This window comes from Ambystoma mexicanum, chromosome 10 (genome assembly GCF_040938575.1).
Source record: "Ambystoma mexicanum isolate Mex_15411 chromosome 10, UKY_AmexF1_1, whole genome shotgun sequence".
Lineage (NCBI taxonomy): Eukaryota > Metazoa > Chordata > Amphibia > Caudata > Ambystomatidae > Ambystoma > Ambystoma mexicanum.
In genome coordinates, this window is record NC_090932.1 from 1,317,462,961 (window position 1) to 1,317,481,909 (window position 18,949).

General features: G+C 43.9%; 1 protein-coding gene across 2 annotated transcripts in view; it reads left to right on the top strand.

Moving 5' to 3' along the window:
- Positions 1–9,123, top strand: part of CHEK2 (checkpoint kinase 2) — an 816,762-nt gene extending 807,639 nt beyond the window's left edge. For both annotated transcript variants that reach the window (XM_069619359.1, XM_069619360.1), the window contains one exon: positions 8,894–9,123. In XM_069619359.1, the coding sequence (XP_069475460.1) occupies positions 8,894–8,971 (78 nt within the window). In that variant the 3' untranslated portion in view covers positions 8,972–9,123. The remainder of the gene's footprint in view (positions 1–8,893) is intronic.
- Positions 9,124–18,949: the final 9,826 nt, after the last annotated feature.

An 18,949-nucleotide genomic window follows, 5' to 3' on the forward strand; every position in this document is an offset into this window, starting at 1 on the left:
TAAACGTCTTCATCAGTTATGTCCTTTATCCGTCAATTGACTTTTGTAATGCACTAGTCTCAGGTGCTCTTCGGACATCTGAGAGATGCACCCAATATCGTAACTCCTTCACGCGGATGGCGAGAGGCATACAAAACACCACCTCATATGGACCTTGAAACCTGGGGCTGTTCCATCGATGCACAACATTTTTCATGTAGATCAGCTCCCCGGGTTATAATGGTCCATTTGTGGCAGACATGTTTGCAGTTGCTGTCCCTTCCAGTGTGTCCTGTCCTTCGCTCCTGGGTGGCGCAGTCTGTCGGGAGATGTTTTTCGATAGCATGTGTTAGTTCCGTTAAATATTTCCTAAATTCTTCGAGTACTGTGGCTGCTTGATATTCATCTGACGCTTTCCTCACAGAGATGTGGGGGTTTGCATGCGCCTGCCTGTGACCATTTCATGTGTTGTCAAATGGCGGTCCTTGCTAGGCTGCATGCGTAAACAGAAGAGGGCCAAGGGCAAACAGTGTACCAAGTTTTTCTTCAACATGGAACACAATTTTGACAGTACACTTATTGATCCTCTCCTCAATGCCATTAGGCTGAGGGTGGTAAATTAAGCACATTCAATGTTTTATGACCAATGCCGCTGCGACATGCTGAAATAGCGCATTAAAGAAATGTGTGCCAATAACCGAGCTCAATACTTCGCACACGCCCCATCGTGGAAACACCTCTCTGACCAGGAACCATGCTGCACGCTTCTTATCTGAATTTGCACATGGTCCTACTTCCAACCACCTTGAAAAGGGGCACACCACCATAATAAGGTACCCATCTCCATTGCACCTTGCCCCCATATCTGCATAATCTAAATGCAATTCACGGAACGGTCCCCGTAGGCTGAGGCAATGTGCCTCTTAATGTCCGTAATGTTATGCCTGTGCTAAAACTTTGGCATGTCAGTGTATTGCTTTTTTCGAAATGCTGTCCTGGAGGTTTCGCACAAACCAGTCCTACTGATTATCTGCCACAATATGTTGTTAGGAGCAGTGGGAAGGTAAATGTAGTTGCTCAAACGCCACAGAGTAATTCTTGGGGCATCACCACCTTCCCAGAACTCTCCTGCCTCCACAATAAATCAGTGGGAGACTCTTTGCATCCCCTCTGCAACCATAGCTGCTTTTTCTCAGGCGCTTTGCCTTGCAACTCTATGATCTGTGATATGGTCAAAGCTGTGTACGGAACTGTGGTCTTGCTTTCTACAGGGGTAGTCACTATACACTCGGTTAACATTGTATCTGGGAGATAGGCTGCCAATTTGGCTTCCTGGTCCGCAGCCATGTTGTCCTTACAGATTTCATCCTTGGCATTAGTATGGGCAGCGCATTTGACGACTGCCACAGCAGAGGGCCGTGAATAAGGCTCAATCATTTCTTCCAACAGCCTTGCATGCTGCACTGGAGAGTAGTCTGCCCTCCGAAACCCTTTCCTCTGCCACTGAGACAAACCCGCATGTACTGTTGTGACACATGCCGAGTCTGAGTAGATGGTGACACACCGCCCTTGAGAGGCTCTCAATGAGAGCGACAAGTTCTGCTGCCTGAGCTGAATAGTGCATAGGTCGTCTTTTCATGATCGGAACTTAATGCTCCTCCCCACCCCCCCTTTACCGCGCACCACTGCCGTCCCTGTGTGCCTCCGTCCCGTAATCCGGAGTTGCTAAAACAGGGGCCGTGCAAATGGCTTCCTTCAAGTCCTCAAATTGTCTATTCATTTCTTCAGTCCATCCCAATTTACTGTTTTTTGTCTTCTGTCCTTCTCTGGGACTTTGGAACAGTGGCCTTGTGTAGGCTGCGTAGTCTAGGATTCATGCCCTACAATAATTACATAAGCCCAAAAACTGCTGCATTTCCTTGACAGTACTGGGCCTAGGTGTGGCACGTACTGCCGCCACCATATCTGGTAGGTTTTTCTTCCCATTTGCAGAGATAAGCTGCCCCAAATATATTACTTCCTGTTGGCAGTATTGTAGCTTCTTTTTATCAGCCTTGTACCCTTTTTGAGCCCGCAATTGCATTAATGCAATAGAATTTCCTCGTGCACTGCTGTTCATTTTCACTGCATACCATCAAGATCATCCACATACTGGATGATTGTGCTAGGCACCTGAATATTTTCCATTTCGGCATGCAGCACTCTATTGAAAATACTCTGACTTTCACAGTACCCTTGAGGCAATCTTACGTGCTTGAAGCGCCATTGACAATGCATAAACGCAGCGAGATACCATGAATCAGGTTGGAGTGGGATTGAGGAGAGCGCATTTTTCAGATCCACCACTGTGTAGTACGTCGCTGTCTGGGAATGCTACACAAGATCGTCGCAGGATTTGGCACTACCGGAAACTCCTTCTGCACCACGCCATTAAGAGAATGTAGATCCTGGATCATCCTCCAACTACCCCCTGTTGCTTTCTTGACTGGGTATGTGGTTATATTACACAGGGGTGTGGATGGCACAATGATCCCTTGCTCCAACTGAGCCTTTTATCCTTTCCACTGTTTCCCTTGACAACGGGTACTGCCGCACCCTCAGGGGTACTGCTCCTGACTTCAATGTAATCTGTTCTGGGGTCACATCTCTCCGTAGCCCAACATCATGCGGATTACCAGTCCATAACTGTACTGGCGCATATTGCATGTCCTCCTCAAAAAATAAAGATGGGGTCACCAATGCCATCAAGAGGCATTGACCTTCCTATACTGCACTATATCACAGGGGATGCAGATTTCCAAAATGATCTCCCCATTTTGCTTGCTGTCCTCAAATCAGTCATTTCCTTCAATTGTACTGTTGTATCTACACACAGTACCGTGCCCAACTCATACCCGTCCTGATCGGTTCCAATCAGGGCTACTCTTTTGTCTGACTCTACTAGACGTTGCAAATTTAATGACAATATTGTCCCCGCTGCCACCTCGGGTGGCACTGTGGGTAGGAAAATAAAATCTGTGGGCACTCGCCAACATTTTGTCGCAATTTTAGACACTGCTTTTGCTAGTACCTTGATGCCATAGACAAATATGTCCGGGACCACAGGAACTCCACGGACCTCTGACTCCCTTGCCATTGCATTGATTATTACCATTGCTCGAGCTACACACACACATCCCCGGAGTGGAACACACTACCCCTTGATCTGTGAATGATATAGTTACATTTAGTTAACTGAGTAGATCCCTACCCAACAAATTAACAGGGGAACTCTCTGAATATAACAAGAGGGCTCGTACTACCTTTTCTCCCACTTTTATATCCAGCTCCTCACTGTGTAGAACCATGGAAATAGCCCCAGAGAATCCCTGCGTGTCAAGAGTTTTAACTGTTAATGGAAAGTTCCCCTCCATAATGTATGATTTAGTTGCACCTGAATCTACCATAAATAGAAATTGCTTCATTCCTATTTCCGCTTCCACCAAGGGCTCCTCTTCAGGGTGTGCGATTATCAATAGGATTGGACACGCAAGTGCTCTCTGTGGACTGCCCTAATCAGAATGAAAAAGGACCACCCCCTTCCATCGTAACTCCTTAAAACGGGGCGCATGTTCCCTTTATCATCCCATTGAACTGTGTTCCCTCACCATGCTGTGGTTGTTTCCCACATTTCCCTTGTCAGCCCCATAAGGGAACTGATTTTGACCCCCTTGCTCAAATTGCAGGTGTCCCATTCCTTAAATCACTTGGAATCCCTGCCCTTGGTCCATGAAATCCCCTTCTTCCCATTAGTGCTCCTCCATATTGCCACTGTGGGTTGGGGTACTGTCCCCCCCACCCTGTTGTCCCTGTCCTCCTTCAGCCCATTGTGCCGCAATTGTGGCATTCACAATCTGTTGAGTATCTCCTGTCCTTTCCCCCTGAGCCAGTATCGTCACCGGTGCTTGGACGACAACCTTATTTAGTTTCTTTTCCATTCATTTTGCCCCGTCCGTTTGCTGCTTCAGGGCGGTCTCCCTGTCCAGCTCCTTGATTCTCTTACAATGGTGGACTATTATATTTTGTGTCTCCGCCCACCCTTTGGCTTCAACTCCCACAGTTTTATCTAGTGCCTTCTGGACCTCTTTTGGTAATCCCCCTCTTTACGGTAAAGTAGAAAAAAGGCACTGAATGGTCCCATTGCCCTCCTGTCTCAACTCTCCACATTTCCTGTAACTTAAGAATAAACCTAACTGGGTCCTCATCACCCAATGTGCACTGCATTAAGGAATGTAAGTCAGGGGTATCTGGGTACATCTTTCGTAGGGCATCCCATACCCATGCCTTTACTTCATTAAAGGCTACTCCATCATGTTCGTTATTTGCAAGAATTATTCCAGGGTACCCAGCCCTTACCCATATGTCCCTAGCCTGGTCTCCAACTATGGCGACCAGTAAACTCTTAAGGTCTCCTAGTGCTAAGGCTACTCCTGCTATTTGTTTCTCAAATTCATAGATCCATTTACTGGCTCCAGCTGTAAGCTTGGTTAGAGCTTTAATCAAATAGTTTTTGTCCATTTGAGGCCATGGCACATACTGCGTTCTCCCTATTCCTTTATGTATAAGCGGCATCTGCATGTCCATTTTGTTTTCAACCCCTTTTTTAGTATTTTTGTGATCTTGTACTACCACCATTAAATCTGGTTGATATCTCGGCCTATCCCTTTCCACTGTCTCTTGTAGCGGGAATGGTTTTATTTGCCACCTCCTCTCTTCGATCTCTTTCTTGCCCTGCCTCTTCATTATTTCTGCCACCTTGATCTTCCCATTAATTTTCCCTCGTTGGTCCGACTTCTTGTACCAGAACCGCCCATACCCTCTCCCCATCTTTTTTGACACACACATTTCTTATTGCCCCAGGGTTGATTCTAACCAAAAAATCTCCTGACTTCAAATTCCCTATTTCTGCACCGGTACCTTATTTCTGGTGGTACTTCTCCAGGTTCTTTTAACCTAACCAACCTTTCCCGCAACGCTCTTAACTTGTTCATATCTGCTTGTGAACCCTCCTGGGTACACTGATGCTACGGGCATGTCAGCGCTTGTCGATTTGTTATATAGAGGTGGAGGTGCAAAAGCTCTTGAGTCTCCCCTCAAACCCCCATTGCCCCCTCTCTAGTTGCTGATCCTGATGATACTGTTGTCAGCAATTTCTCTACCACTGGAGGCTTATAGACTGGATTCATATACCCTACTGCAGGTTTAGGCGTAACAAGGTATATCCCCTTACATTGGATCTTTTTTTTTATCTTCCTGATCTTCCATATCCTTGAATAATCACCAGAGATCTAAAAAAAAATCTTTTTTTTAACAACTTTCCCTTATATTTTGCTGCTAAAAAGATGGACTTTTTTTCTAGGGTGTTTCTGTTATGGGAGCCCTGCTGGCCAGGAGCAGGACATTTCTCCCCACTCACCCCCCCCCCGCTTCCTTTGTTTCCAACACCCATTGTCTATGATATTTTTCCATCCTGTCACAGTACAGTGGCAGGGCCCTATGCATGAGTCTTATTGGGGTTTCTTCCCCATACTAATATTGTGCGTCTCTTATGCTTTACTTGGACCTTACTACTATGCTGCGCACGCTACTACTTGTTACACAAAAATACAGATCAACCCACTTTTCCCCCACCTTTTTTTCCTACTTTGTCGCACACACCGCAACTCTTCCACCTTCCTTTTTTTTACCACAAAGACAGCAATGGAAAATATACTAAAGTCCAGGCCCATTCCTTATACCAAGCCACAACTTATTTTTTCCTTATCCTCATAGTACCACCTTCTCAGCTTTTTTTACATACTGAGGATCCCATTGCTTTTATCGTCATAAAATAATTCTGCGTCACTTCTCATCGCTGAGGATCCCTTTCTTCCCAGTCTTTACACGCTGAGGCTCCCTTTTTATATTATAAGTAGAACAGAAATGTGTGACAATTTCAATACATAACCCACCTCCTATCTAATCTATACCTTACCACATCACCTGAAATCCTATCCAATCTATACCGTAGCACATCACCAAAGGTCCTATCCACTCCGTAATTTACCTCGTACTTCATCCATTCACACCTCACATACTGTAATTCAGACATGTCTCCTTATCTCTTACAAGAGTCTACTTGCTTGTTCACCCGCGTTTCCTCAGTTATGGGGTCCAATACCAGCCTGTCCCTCTCTCTAGAGCCACGCCCTGCTTCAGAGAGCAGAGAGGATTTCTATTAAAATGGCTCGGGGGTGGGGAAGGCCTTTCGCTGTAGGTGAGAATGGCTCTTTTCCTGGAGAAGTGGCCTGGAGCCTTCCGCAAAGTACGGGGAGAACTGGGATCACGTCGGGATAGTCATCACTTGTAAGCGTGTCCCTAATTACGCTCACACCAGAATCAATACACACCTCTAGGGAAATAAGGCGATGTTGTAAGGATAACAAGTTTAATCTTACAAAATGAGGATGGTAGCAAAGGTCTCTGCTGCCTGAATGGTCTTCTCCGGTCCCTCTCCCCTTTCCTTCCTGCCAAACTGGTTTTAGGCAGGGGTTTATATAGGCCTGGCTTGCTGTGGTGGTGTCACTGGAGTTGTTCATGGCTTCATCCCAATATGTCCTTTTTCCATAATAGGGATGCGCCAAAGCCTTTCTTTGTTGTCAGAGGGTTTTGTCAGGGCATGCTGTTCTACATTTTACTAGCTATGCAGAAACGCACTGTAGCTCATGCTTTCCTTCATTTTGTGAACTATGCAAAAACACACTGCAGCTCTGCAGACTTACAAACCTTGAGGCCTAGCCCAAGGAAAAAGTAAAGATTGTATTTTGTGTACAAACATTTTCCAGTCATTCTCTCCATATTCCACTCACCCTGTTCATGGTTTTCTAGGTCCCACAGTCTCCTCCACACTTTAGACTTATCATTTTTATTTCTAAATGCACTTTGTTGTACAAAACATGCTAGTCCTATTTTTAATGCACATGGACCCTTGATGGACAGTGGACACCTGGTGAGTCAGTTTGTGCTGGCCATGGTGATGAACACAGCATACTAAACCTGCGGTCTATTTTGAATCCCACATTCGTTCGGGGAAGGAGGGGGCGTTTGACTCATCTACAGCACTAGTTAAGCTTTTAAAATGCCTGGGATCTGACATTACAAATCTATCCACCTAATAGCAACTGGGCTGTATACCTGGTTGCTTTTCTTCTGAATAACGGACACATTGTTTAAGCACAATCTGAATATTAACATGTTTCCCCTTATTCAGAAGAGATAGCATCTAACTTAACTCTAAGGGAGCTCCTTAGCAAAAGGAGCTCATTATCTTTCCCTTTTTATACTAAAGGTGAGCAGTAGTTAATCCCCCGGAGCCAGCGAGGGATGAAGATGCATCAAGGAGTGCTCCTGGGAATTAACAGGAAGTTCCTGCGGTTATTGCCTACATCCAGAGTGATCTCTTTTGCCAGGATACAATTCCCAGGCGCTTGGTTTTTAAACACAAAGTCTTGCTACTTACCAGCAGTTGTGTGCTATATTGAAAGTCACTGCCCAGTTGACAAGCTTCAACAACCAGGTGCTCTTACGAACAGTGCATCCTTTTTGGAGTTGGTGAATACATCTGAAAGTTGAGGGCAATACTACACGGTACCCGGGACGCGTGGCGCACCAGGAATACAATGTGTGGATTGGCTCTTTTGCGAGCCATACCACATGGTATTCCCTTGTGCGTCCTGTGCGTGCCGGGTACTCTGTTCCCGGCAAGCGGTGTGGCAGCCCCTCAACCAATGAGGAGGCTCCAAACGGAGCAATCCCCGCTCCGAGCCTCCCCATGGCTGGAATCTGCCTTCGTCCCCCGCCTGGGACTCGGGTAAGGCTTTTGTTTTTCTTTTATATTTTTTTTTTTGCCTTTTCCTCCTTCCTTCCTGCCCACCCCACCCACCTTCTATCCCTTGGTCTCTGGTGAGGGACGATGGAAGCCTCCAGGAGTGTGGAGACTCGGAACGGGGCCATCCCCACTCCAAGCCTCCACACGGCTGAAGGCCTCCATCGTCCCCTACCGGAGACCGCGGTACTTTTTTTTTTTGTTTTGTTTTTTTCCCTCTCCCAACCCCACTTACCTTCTTTTTTTTCTTCTTGTCTTGGGAGCGAACGCGCTGGAAACACTTCTGTTCCCAACGCATCCGCTCTCTATGGCCGCCATGGAAAGGGAAAACGGACTAGGTTTTCCCTTTTCCGGCTTTTTTTTTTTTTTTTTTTTTTTCCTGTTTCGAAACGCAGCACCGTTTCTAAACAGAAAAAATGCCATTAGTACCCCGGTCTAACGGGTCAGGGTACTAATGGCAAAAAGACCCTCGGCGGCGGGCCAATACACCCCACGGTAATGCCCCCGGGGCTTCGTTAAGGCCCTCGCTACGCTGTAACTACATCCCCGGGGGCATTACTGGGGCGGTATTGGCCCGCCGCTGAGGGTCTTATTGCCACAATATAAAGTTTAATTAATGATTAGATGTCAACAAGTTTCTTTGCAGTTCCAAGGTATTAGACTTATCCTTTGCTATTCTGTTTCAAATTGTATGCAAGATTTTCAGATCCAAGCACTTATACTACCCCACCTCATTATCACTACACAAGTAATCCTTGCAGTAAGGACAGGTGGTGACTGGCAGCATTTTTTCTAGATCAGTACGGCAGAGTGTAAATAAAATCAAGAGGCCAAAACTGATTTCCATTTAGGTGAATAAATATTCTACCCAGCATTTAAATCAGCAACGATTACAAAATTAATTGATATCTTGTGTAAATGTAACAATACTGCATGAACATCATACAGAAGTTGTGATCCTTAAATCTGACCAAATTCTAATATTTTCTTCTCTGTACCTCTGGTTTTCAGTCCGCAATTAGCAGAAAGCGCCCACATGATGGTGGCGATGGAGCCAGTACTTCCAAAAAGGCCGGACTGTCCAGCTGATTACACTGAATTGAGACCTTGAACAAAAAACTTGATGTAGATATATTTTGCTGATTTCTTCAATCCCCTGGGGTTGAATATACTGATTGTTTTAAGAGACTGATGTTTTAGTCATGGTATGCTCTTATACAAATAAAGAACTTATACTGTGATTCAAGGTTTATTTTAGAAATGGAGGTGCTTGCTACATTGGGTCATTCTTGTTTTAGTTATTTTTGTTGCCAAATAACAGATGTTCTAAAACAGAAAGACCTAACATTTTCAAGACAGTACCACTGTGTCATGATAGTACTTGTCAGCTGTCCGTAGAATAAGATACAGAACCATGGTGAACACTAGCAGCCACAGGTAAGCATGCTAATAAGTCAAAACATTAATAAAACGCAATGGGAATAATTTGAAGGTCTACATTATGTGTAAAACATTTTCAACATATACATTTTGACCAGTGATCATTGTATCACCTTTGTAGATTAAAACATTGGCATTGCTAACAATCAAATAATTACACGCACTCACAGGAAAGAGAATGAGGTTAACTCTGTTCTGCATGCTCAAAGTTGCCGACAAAAATAGTGATGCGTAACATTGCAAAAGGGGACATGCTAAGGACCAGGAGAAATTGTAGCAGTTCACAAGAATTTCAAAATTAAATTAAAATAATTGCAGATGGATTCAAGGTCAGGGGGTTACCACCACCATGACATTGAAACCACAATACACAAGGCAAAAACTACTGAGAAAGACAAGTTGCTTACACCCAAGAGTAAAAACACCAAGGATCAAAATCAATTGGTCCGTTTTGTAGCTATGTTCTCGGTACAGTATAAGGACATTTATAATATACTGTTATTATATACTGTTGAAACACCGGAACATTCTGAGTTTGGATGATTAACTCAAATACTGGCTCGGACAAACTGATCATGGTATTAACCAAAGCTCAGAGTGTGGGAAATCTTATCGGCCCAAGTTATTTGAAACATTTTAAGGACATAACTGTGAAAATGTGGCTACCCACTGCGGTGGGTTTGTTCAGATGCGGAACTTGCAACTTTTGTAAATTTGCACTGAACAAAATTGTTCCCTTCAATGGAAAAAGCACACAAATAAAGGGATTCATACATTGTAAATCCAATTATGTAGTATATTATCAATTTAGTGTGCCACAAAGTTTAGATGATAGTACAAAATGTGAATTAAGATTCAGAATACAAGAACATCTTTATGCATTTAGAACCCAGAATACACTGACCCCATTAGCTTACCATTGGCTTCAAGAACACCAGGGCTCTGATATAAATCTAATTAGATTTTTTTGGCATCAGGTAATTTAAACGTGAAATCAGATGTGACAACAGGCTTTCAGCAATGAGACTGAAAGAGGCTAGACTGATTTTTGACTAACGGGCTACTAAAGGTCTGAATACGGACCACAAATTGCATATATTGATTAATCCATAACTATATGGCAGTACAATACAGTGATACATCTGGTTTTAGTGGAAAGTGTTAAATAACTCTACCATAAAAGTGTTATTTTGATCTTCTGTTTGGATTTACAAGTTCTTTGTGATCTTGATCTATGTAATATGGGATTACTTTAATCAATAATAGCAGCATAGAGTGACAATCATGAGCTTCTATTAATTTATGGACTACAGTGGTTTGTTTTTTGGATCAATAATATTGAATCAAGATGTTTTCCGAAACACTGTCTGCATACATGAAGTAGACTGTTGCCGTGGGAGCTGTGATTACAGCACAGCAGGAACCTAGAAACACAATATTACTCTAAGATTGATGAAGGTAGAGCAACACAAGTGCATTGTGTGACCCTGGATTGTCCAACTCCAGGCCTCGAGGGCCAAATCCATGTTGTGTTTTCAGGATACCCCTCATTAATATACATTAGATACATTTGCATACAATGATTCTTAATGTTTGCCCATTTTTCCTCATGAATATTGATGAGGAGTATCCTGAAAACCCGTCGGGATCCCGGCCGTCGAGGCCTGGAATTGCCTGTCATAGTGGTAAACATAACCTAATCCAATTACAGGCTCTATTGGATGGATGCATCCAACACTCCAAATTATGCCACTTTAAACGAGGTATTCCACACAATATTTCAACATAATGTTCATTTAATTTCGGTATTGATCTGGACATCATGCGTCTCTAACACATGGCACAGAAGTGCGTTTAACATACAACCTCAACATGATTTAATGTATTAGATATTTGAAAAGTGATAATTATGCAGATAATTATCCAAGTATCTAGATCGGATCCAATCGGAATCAGGTGTCGAGTCCAAAATTGCATTAAAAGTAATACTCCAATATGGCGCTGGCCACCAGGGATAATTGGCACAGGACTTTGGATAGTCCCTTTTCAGTGTTTATGGAGCGTTAAACTTGAGGGAGTGGAAACACTTACATACTTTTGTCCTATATCCAGTGAAGAATATATACTGGTGACTGTTAGAAGAGCAATCTATTTTCAGATTCAATCCGGCTCTGCTATATCTAAATTGGACGGTGTATTAATCATGACACTGCATTCAATTTTCAAGACAGTTGAGCTACCAAACTGATGGGCTGTCATATCAGTGCAGCACATTGCAAGAGAGCACTGCATTTTGCACGCTGAATTATTTTATTTTCTACCAGACCATATACTAGACTATATTGAAGTCGGTTGAAGCACACAACCAAATGTCCTCGCAGTGTACTATCATACACCGTTTTTCCTTTTATGAAAGTGCAGCTACTAAACTGCCTGGCTGTGTTCACACCAGCACATCCCATACCATGGGTAAGCCTAGTTGGCTTAATGATTGAATTACTATAATACTGTTATTAAGGCATTGTTGGCATAACTCAACATGCATACTGTGGTTACTTTTAGGGAGTCGTTCCTTTGCTGGCAGCATTCAAATAATTGTCCAAGAGACAATGCTGCCCATGAATTGTAAGTTTATAAATGGAAACAGAAGCGCACACTATTGTGGCACTAGTTGCATTATTAATAATCATTTACACTGATATTGGGCCAGATAAAAATAAAGAACTCTGGTATGGCCCAGGTAACTATGTGCAAAATGTCCACACTTTGTAAGATAATCTATCACCATGGCATGTTTTTGAGGTGAAACATGCATGCCAGGGTGTGAATATTTGAGATAACTTGAATTTGGATTGGTCATTACTTTATAATCACCTGCCTAGCTGCACTGCACAAACCCCACGGCACAGAGACACATCCAAAAATATAACTAGATTGCTTTGCAAATGCAGTTGGATATTAAGCCTAGCCACGGAATCTTATTTCAAATCTGTCAATGTTATTTAGGTTATAACTAAGGTAATTAATGAGAGAAAACACTGAGTTTATATTTTCTCTTTATTTTTCTTTGGTGTCTATTTTTTTGACTGATTTTCATGTACTTGCAATTTGACCAATATGTGATGTGTATTATGTACTTATAGAACCCAAAGGGGAAGATCTTGCATTTGTCCGTAACAGCCCTGAGGAAGAGCAAAGCCCAAAACATGTGTTGACTGATTACTTGTTTTCTTTGATTGTTTGGTTGATATATTACATATGAGTTTGGAAATGGTTGATTATATGCTTTCCTTGAGTGACTCACTGCTATCTTTTGTATGCGATTGCTAATGCATAACAACCAATACTTGTGAAAATTAGTTCATGACTTTAAATGTTTTTGAGTGAGAGGCGCATCTTGAGACTGTGTGTTTTTATAGTTTGTTTCAAATTTGCTCTATGCCAGAGAAGCATACCCGACTCTCAATTGAGACTCACCTTTTTATAACTCCTTTCATGTAGCGCAGGTCACTGGTTTTGTCCCACAACTGTATATACGTTGTGACCAATCATATTTTCAAACTACATCAGTGAATTAGCGAAAATAAAGTTGCAACTCCACTGTATAGAAATCAGAATGCATTGACCTGACAAGTTCTCTGCAAAAGAGTTTGGCGAGCAAGGAATACCCAAGGGAAAGGCATATCTGGGTGTATATGAGTCAAGGAGGGATTTACCTGATCACTGCATTTTTCTTTTTTTTTTTTACTGCGCATCCCAAAATACAGATTTTTTTTTTTTTACCCCATTGCACCGCATATATGTGTGGGGGGAGTAATATCCACTTAACCCATCCCCACACACATATATGCAGTGCAATGGTGTGTTTACAATTCGACATTTTGGGATACATAGTGATTGTCTGCATTATTTTGTAGTAATACCACAAGAAGTAATTGCGCTGGAGATTACTGGCAAAAACAATAGGCTAGGAAGCAACCGCATGGGGAGCGAGTAATAATGGGGAGGAAGGAAGAGGCCTATCCCCATCTAAAGAAGGAATAGCTTCTAAACGGCAGGAACAGTACAAATTATATGTACAGGCCTAACATTTATACCCAATAAAATCTGTTTATTTTTGTCTTTTATTCAACATCAGAGCGGTATAAAAGTTTAAATAAAAATAAGTATCCATTTCCAAAACATAGGCAATGGTTGAATATGAATGGGGTACATGTCTTGACTTGAATGAATACTTCTGAAGAGTCAGTCCAATTACCTGCTCTGCTAGGTTTTGGACACTTTACAAGACCGTTCACCTGTGTTGCTCAAGTAACCTATCGGACATAATAGTTGCTGACTGTTGTGATATAGGATTACTTTTAGCATAAACAAGTGAACTGCCTTTGTATGCGTACATGGAGACTGGCAAAGTGGTGGCTCAAGGGGATAATGGACACCCTGAACACGGGCCCTGTATGCCGAGATTCCGCTGGTGACTGCACTTTCATCCCCTGGACATGGCCTGTGCCACAACGTTGACTGCTCTTGGTTTTTTAAACTTTTCTCACCAGTTCAGTAGGACAGACTAGCCTTTAATGTTGACCATGCCCTTAACCCCTTGTGAGAACTTCAAGGGTAATACTGATGCATACACAGCCCCAACTAGGAGCCTGAAGCCTTCCCTGTGCAGACCCAAACGTCCGGCACACAACTTTCCCAATAAGGAAAATGATCTGCATTTTGATGCTGTAGCAAGTGTTAGGATACTGTTTCACTTTCACTCTGTGCATCACAGGACTCCTCTCTGGGAGTGCCAGTTTGCAGCTTCCCGGAAGCTGAGTTCAGCGAGCGAGGAATACTTTTCAGGGTTCTCTGCTTCTAGCTGAGGAGAGTCTGGTTAATTTGAAACCATCAGTTACCAGGAGCTACTTTTGACTCACTCACCAGGGCAACTGGCGCCATAATAACATACATATGTGACATTAACTCTGTTTGGTAATATAAATAACGTAACTCAGAGACACATACGGGGCATTTAAAGCGGAATAGAACATACATCATGGACAAAGGTTTAGTGTTTGCATCTCATGCTCGTTATTTTGTGGAGCACTGTGTACTAGCTCCAGGTTCTACCGAGGTAGCTCCCGTCTCTTGGTAGATGTCCAGTAACCAGGAGCTACTTTTAGCTCCTGCTCATAAAATCTCAATTTCATCCGCTGCAGTTTCAAATTGAATTGCAGCTCAGGGTGAGGATCTCTTGCCAAAGAACAATGTTAAAATTTTCCTGCACATGTTCCTGCACGCTCAGTGAAACAAATGTGATATCTGAATTTATAGAGCGCCACGTCCACAAAAAGACATTTTGGCGCTAACAAACCTGTGACAGAACAGCCATCAACCCAAGAACTGAGATGATCTAAAAAAAATGTTTTCAATGAGCGCCTAAAAAGCAGATGGTGCTCTGTGGCCCAAACAGACGGTGGAAGCAGGATCCACAGTCTCACAGCTGCTACCAAGAAAGTATGATCACTGATTCAGGAGTATTTGACACAAGAAACCGAAACAAGATGGGAATCTTGAGTGGGAAGGGCACGAGAGGGTACATAGGGGTGGAATTTCAGCTGGAGATATTCGGAACCTCTTTTTAAAAAAAATGTTTGTTTAAAGCGCTCACCTGGCTTGAGATCATTGGAGTGCTCTGTCAGTAGCCAGCATTTGGGTTTGCATCATTTAACAGTAGTGCAGTACTGTGAGGTCTGTGTGCATTTATTGGAATTAGTCCTTGGTCTGGTGTTGTTGAAAGAGCCATGCTTTGAGAGATTTGAGAAATTGGAGAAATGTAGGGTATTCTGAGCCAAAAAACAGCCTCTAGTTAGAGGGCGGGTGCATGACAAGAGGAGGATTGTTTGCAGGTCCTCTTTGCGGACGAGGTGTGATTTAAGCCAGTTGGTTGGTTTGCTCTGCGAGAAACGTGTGCCACCAGATATGTGGAGCTTAGCCACAAGTTATGCTGGTGTGCTACTCATGACCGATTTGTAGATGATGCATGTAGTCTTGAACAGTATCCTGGCTTGGAATGGAAGTCAATGTAGTTTGCGTAGGATGGAGGTAATTCAGTCAAATTTCTTTGCTCCTATAATAAGACATGCTGCAACGTGGTGGACTGCTTTTAGAGGAGCCAAGTGAGCAGCTGTGAGGCCTGTCGGAGAGCATTTCCCCCATCGGTGTGAGACCGCATGGGCCTGTACTACTGTCTGGAAGTCCTGTGGCCGGATGAAGGGTTCGATGTTTCGAAGGGTAGAGATTCTGAGCCAGGCTCTTTCTCGGAGGACAGATTGCTATTCGGAAAGATTTCATTTATGTGCAATTTAGGGACCTCCCCACCAAACATTGTTTTTTTTTGGCTGACCTATCCTGACTTTTTCCAGTGGAGCCCAGCCTTCAGCTGAAATCCTCTGGGCTTCTGTTCACTTGTTATGGGGAAACTGACACATCCTTCAGACAGTCAGTACTGGGAAACTATTTCCCTTGGTCTTGGACTATGTTGCCATTTCTTGGTAACTTTTTACCAGTGCACAATGTACATTCCAGTACCGTGCGCTGGGGTCCCTTTTTGTTTTATAGCCCCAGACACCCTCGAAAGATTTTTAGGTGCTTGTACGTGTGTACCTGGGATTGAACTGGTGGCAGCATTTACTTTTCATAGTGTTTTACTTCTTTTTATTGGGTCAAACTGCTTTTACCGCATTTGGCTCAAGAATGTGACCAGATCTGAAAATGGCAGAGCCACAAAGTGTTTTGTTCTGTCCCATGGCCATTTCGTCTCGTGCCTTCACCCAGATAGAGTAACCCGGGTTTTCCTTATTTGGGCATGCAGCCACCTGTAAAAAAAAAAATCTTTCGCCTGCCTGTCACGTGTGTGTGCCGAGGAAGAGGGCTGGAAACCTTCTGGACCTAATCCACACTACTGGTGCCAGGATGTCTGAAGTGCCTGAATGACTGAGACCACAGTGGACCGTGATTTGTCCACGTCTGGGATGCTTGCAAGAGAGCAGATGTTCTATTGGATGTCCTTCATTTTGGCACAAAGTTAATCTTGATTAAGAGAAGGGGCTCTGCATCCAACCCAGGTCAATCACCTGTGTTCTCACCGAACTACAGAAGGAGCCAAGTCAAAGAAACAGACTTGTGAAACCACAGGAGACGCTTTGGAAGGTTTCGGCGCCCTTTGCTGTCCCGTCAGACCCCTGGTTTCTTCTTCGATCAAGAATGCCTGCAAGGCGCTTTGCCCCCTTGGCGTAGTGGGAACTACTACTCTTGGCGCCCCCTGCTTACGCACTGAACAAGCCCCTTCGGAAGTGTTTCTGGGCCATCAGCGAACTGTCCAGCTCTACCTCAGGATAAATCGCAGCACTGCCGTCGGCTCGAGTGCAAACCAAAGACTTGGGACATTGCTTGTTTGTGGTCTTGTGCATTCTCCTGCCATATTTCGCAGGCCTAGGTTTGCTGGTTCCTTAACTGAGAGTGCCCAACGCTGGCCGCATCCACAATTCCTGTGTCACTACCTGGTGGTGACGGTTGCTACAGAACCCTTGCTATTCTGCTCTCCTTTGCCTTGAAGCCTGCTGCACTGGAATTTTCTTCATACCTCCTTCGGAAGCTGAGAAAAGACATCTGTCCTGTCAGAGCCGGAGCGTTGCGAAACTGCAGGACTCGAACCTACTAGCGACCTTGACTAAACTGGCATAGTTTGATCCTGACTGTGCCGAGGGTCGGTGATTACTTGCATCACTTACCGGTAGCCTCCTGGCACAACCGATCCCTTTTTCGCAGGAGTATCCCTTGAAGGTATTCGAAGAGAAAGGGGTTGAGTTAGCACTTGGCTGGGGTAGCCTGCACTCCCTGGCTATTCTTGCCATTTGAATGCTACTTTGCTGCCAAGGCCAACTCGAATAGTGGGAACCAATTTTTCCATTGCCTCAAGCCCCATCCTGACTTGCTACAGCCCTTTCAAGAAGACCCGCTTTTTTTGTTTCACCAGAGGCAATCGTACTGTTGAGCACAAGGCTCCACTCTTCTTGGGGTTGAACTTGCAAGTTAGGGAACGACTGCAAAGAATTGCCTAATGCCATTATGTGCTAACTCAACCCCTTTCTTTTCAGGTTGTGGCTGTGTTTTTAAACTGTATAGCATTAGGAAAGGTAATGTATATATATTGTATAGTTTAAGGATGTGTCTGATAACTTTTTTTCATTGCTTAAGTACTTGTGTCTATTTGGTCCGGCCGACAATAAATGCATAGATATTTCTCATATACACTTGTCTAAGAGTAATTTGTGGTTCGTTGCTGTGTGGGCTCATTGTGGTCTTCTGGTCACTCTCACCCCTCTTGACACTTAGTCCTAACCTAGATTGGTAGGGCTTGTCCAGAAGATTCTCCTGTTTTCACTAAACATAGGGTGGCCTCCTAAACTTCAGCCCACCAGGTCAGAGTTCAGAAATCAATCTTAACAGCTGTCAATGGTGAAGCCTAAGGATTTTGCGGAGTGAGTTGTGGACCAAATCCTTCTAGGCGCATATCAGTAGGTACAAAGAGATCACGGTGAGTGGGAGGAGAGAATTCGGTCCAGAGGGGCAGTGTGCGTGCAGTGGATGCTAATGCTGTGGGAGGTTTCTCTGATATCTTTTTTTCAATACAAAATGTGTTTATTCTGTCATATTTTTCCTGAGTTGCTGGTATCTTGGGTGACGGTTTGGCACAATGCGTTACCTCTTTAAAGAGGGCATTGCTCCTGTTAGAGACTGCCACAATGGTGGTGGCATAGTAAGCAGCGTTGGCCACAGTAATCCGAATCCTACAGTTTGTGCACAAAGATTTGTCGTTTGTGATGTCTCCAGTTATGGTTTTTGCGCCACCATTTCTCTAGAGCTCTGATTGAGTGTTTGTTGGGAGGCTAGCTCGGGGGTGTACCATGGGGCGGATGGTTTGGATTTAGCCCGGCAGGATTTTTGTCGGGCATGAGTGTCAACATTTTCATAGCAGAGTTACTGAATAATTCCAGGAGGCCCGAGGCATTTCCTGTGTTGGGGATGTCTGCAAAGTGTCCTTCTCCAGCAGGGGGTCTGGCATGCATTCACATGCTCATGAATATTTCTGTTGTCAGGCTTGGAATCCTCAGTAAAACGAAAAACAGTTTTGCTTTAGCCTGAAAACTGCATTTCTACTGTCCTCTGGGTCATACTACCCGCATCCAATGACAGTCTCCCTAAGCTCCACCCCCGGTAGCAATCTTAACCCACTGCACATTTCCATGTTGGGAGTCCTCTCATCTTGCTCTTTGAGTATTTTAATTTTTTTAGTTTGTTCTGATAAAGTTTTGTGTTTTGTCTGACTTTTTTTTCCCCATTGACGACTATCGGTTACCGGCAGCGGGGGACCTGTTGTCCGCAAAGATCCACTTTCATTGCAAATTTTCTCTTCAAAATTTTCAGAAGGCCCAGGCTTGGGCCTACTTGGCACCACATCAATGTCGGAGGAGGAGTCGTCTTTTCAAGCTCTGTGCCAAGTGTGGACCACGAAAGGTCTACATTGAGGAGCGGCACCTCGAGTGCCTCTATTGCCTGCATCCGGACCATGATGAGGAG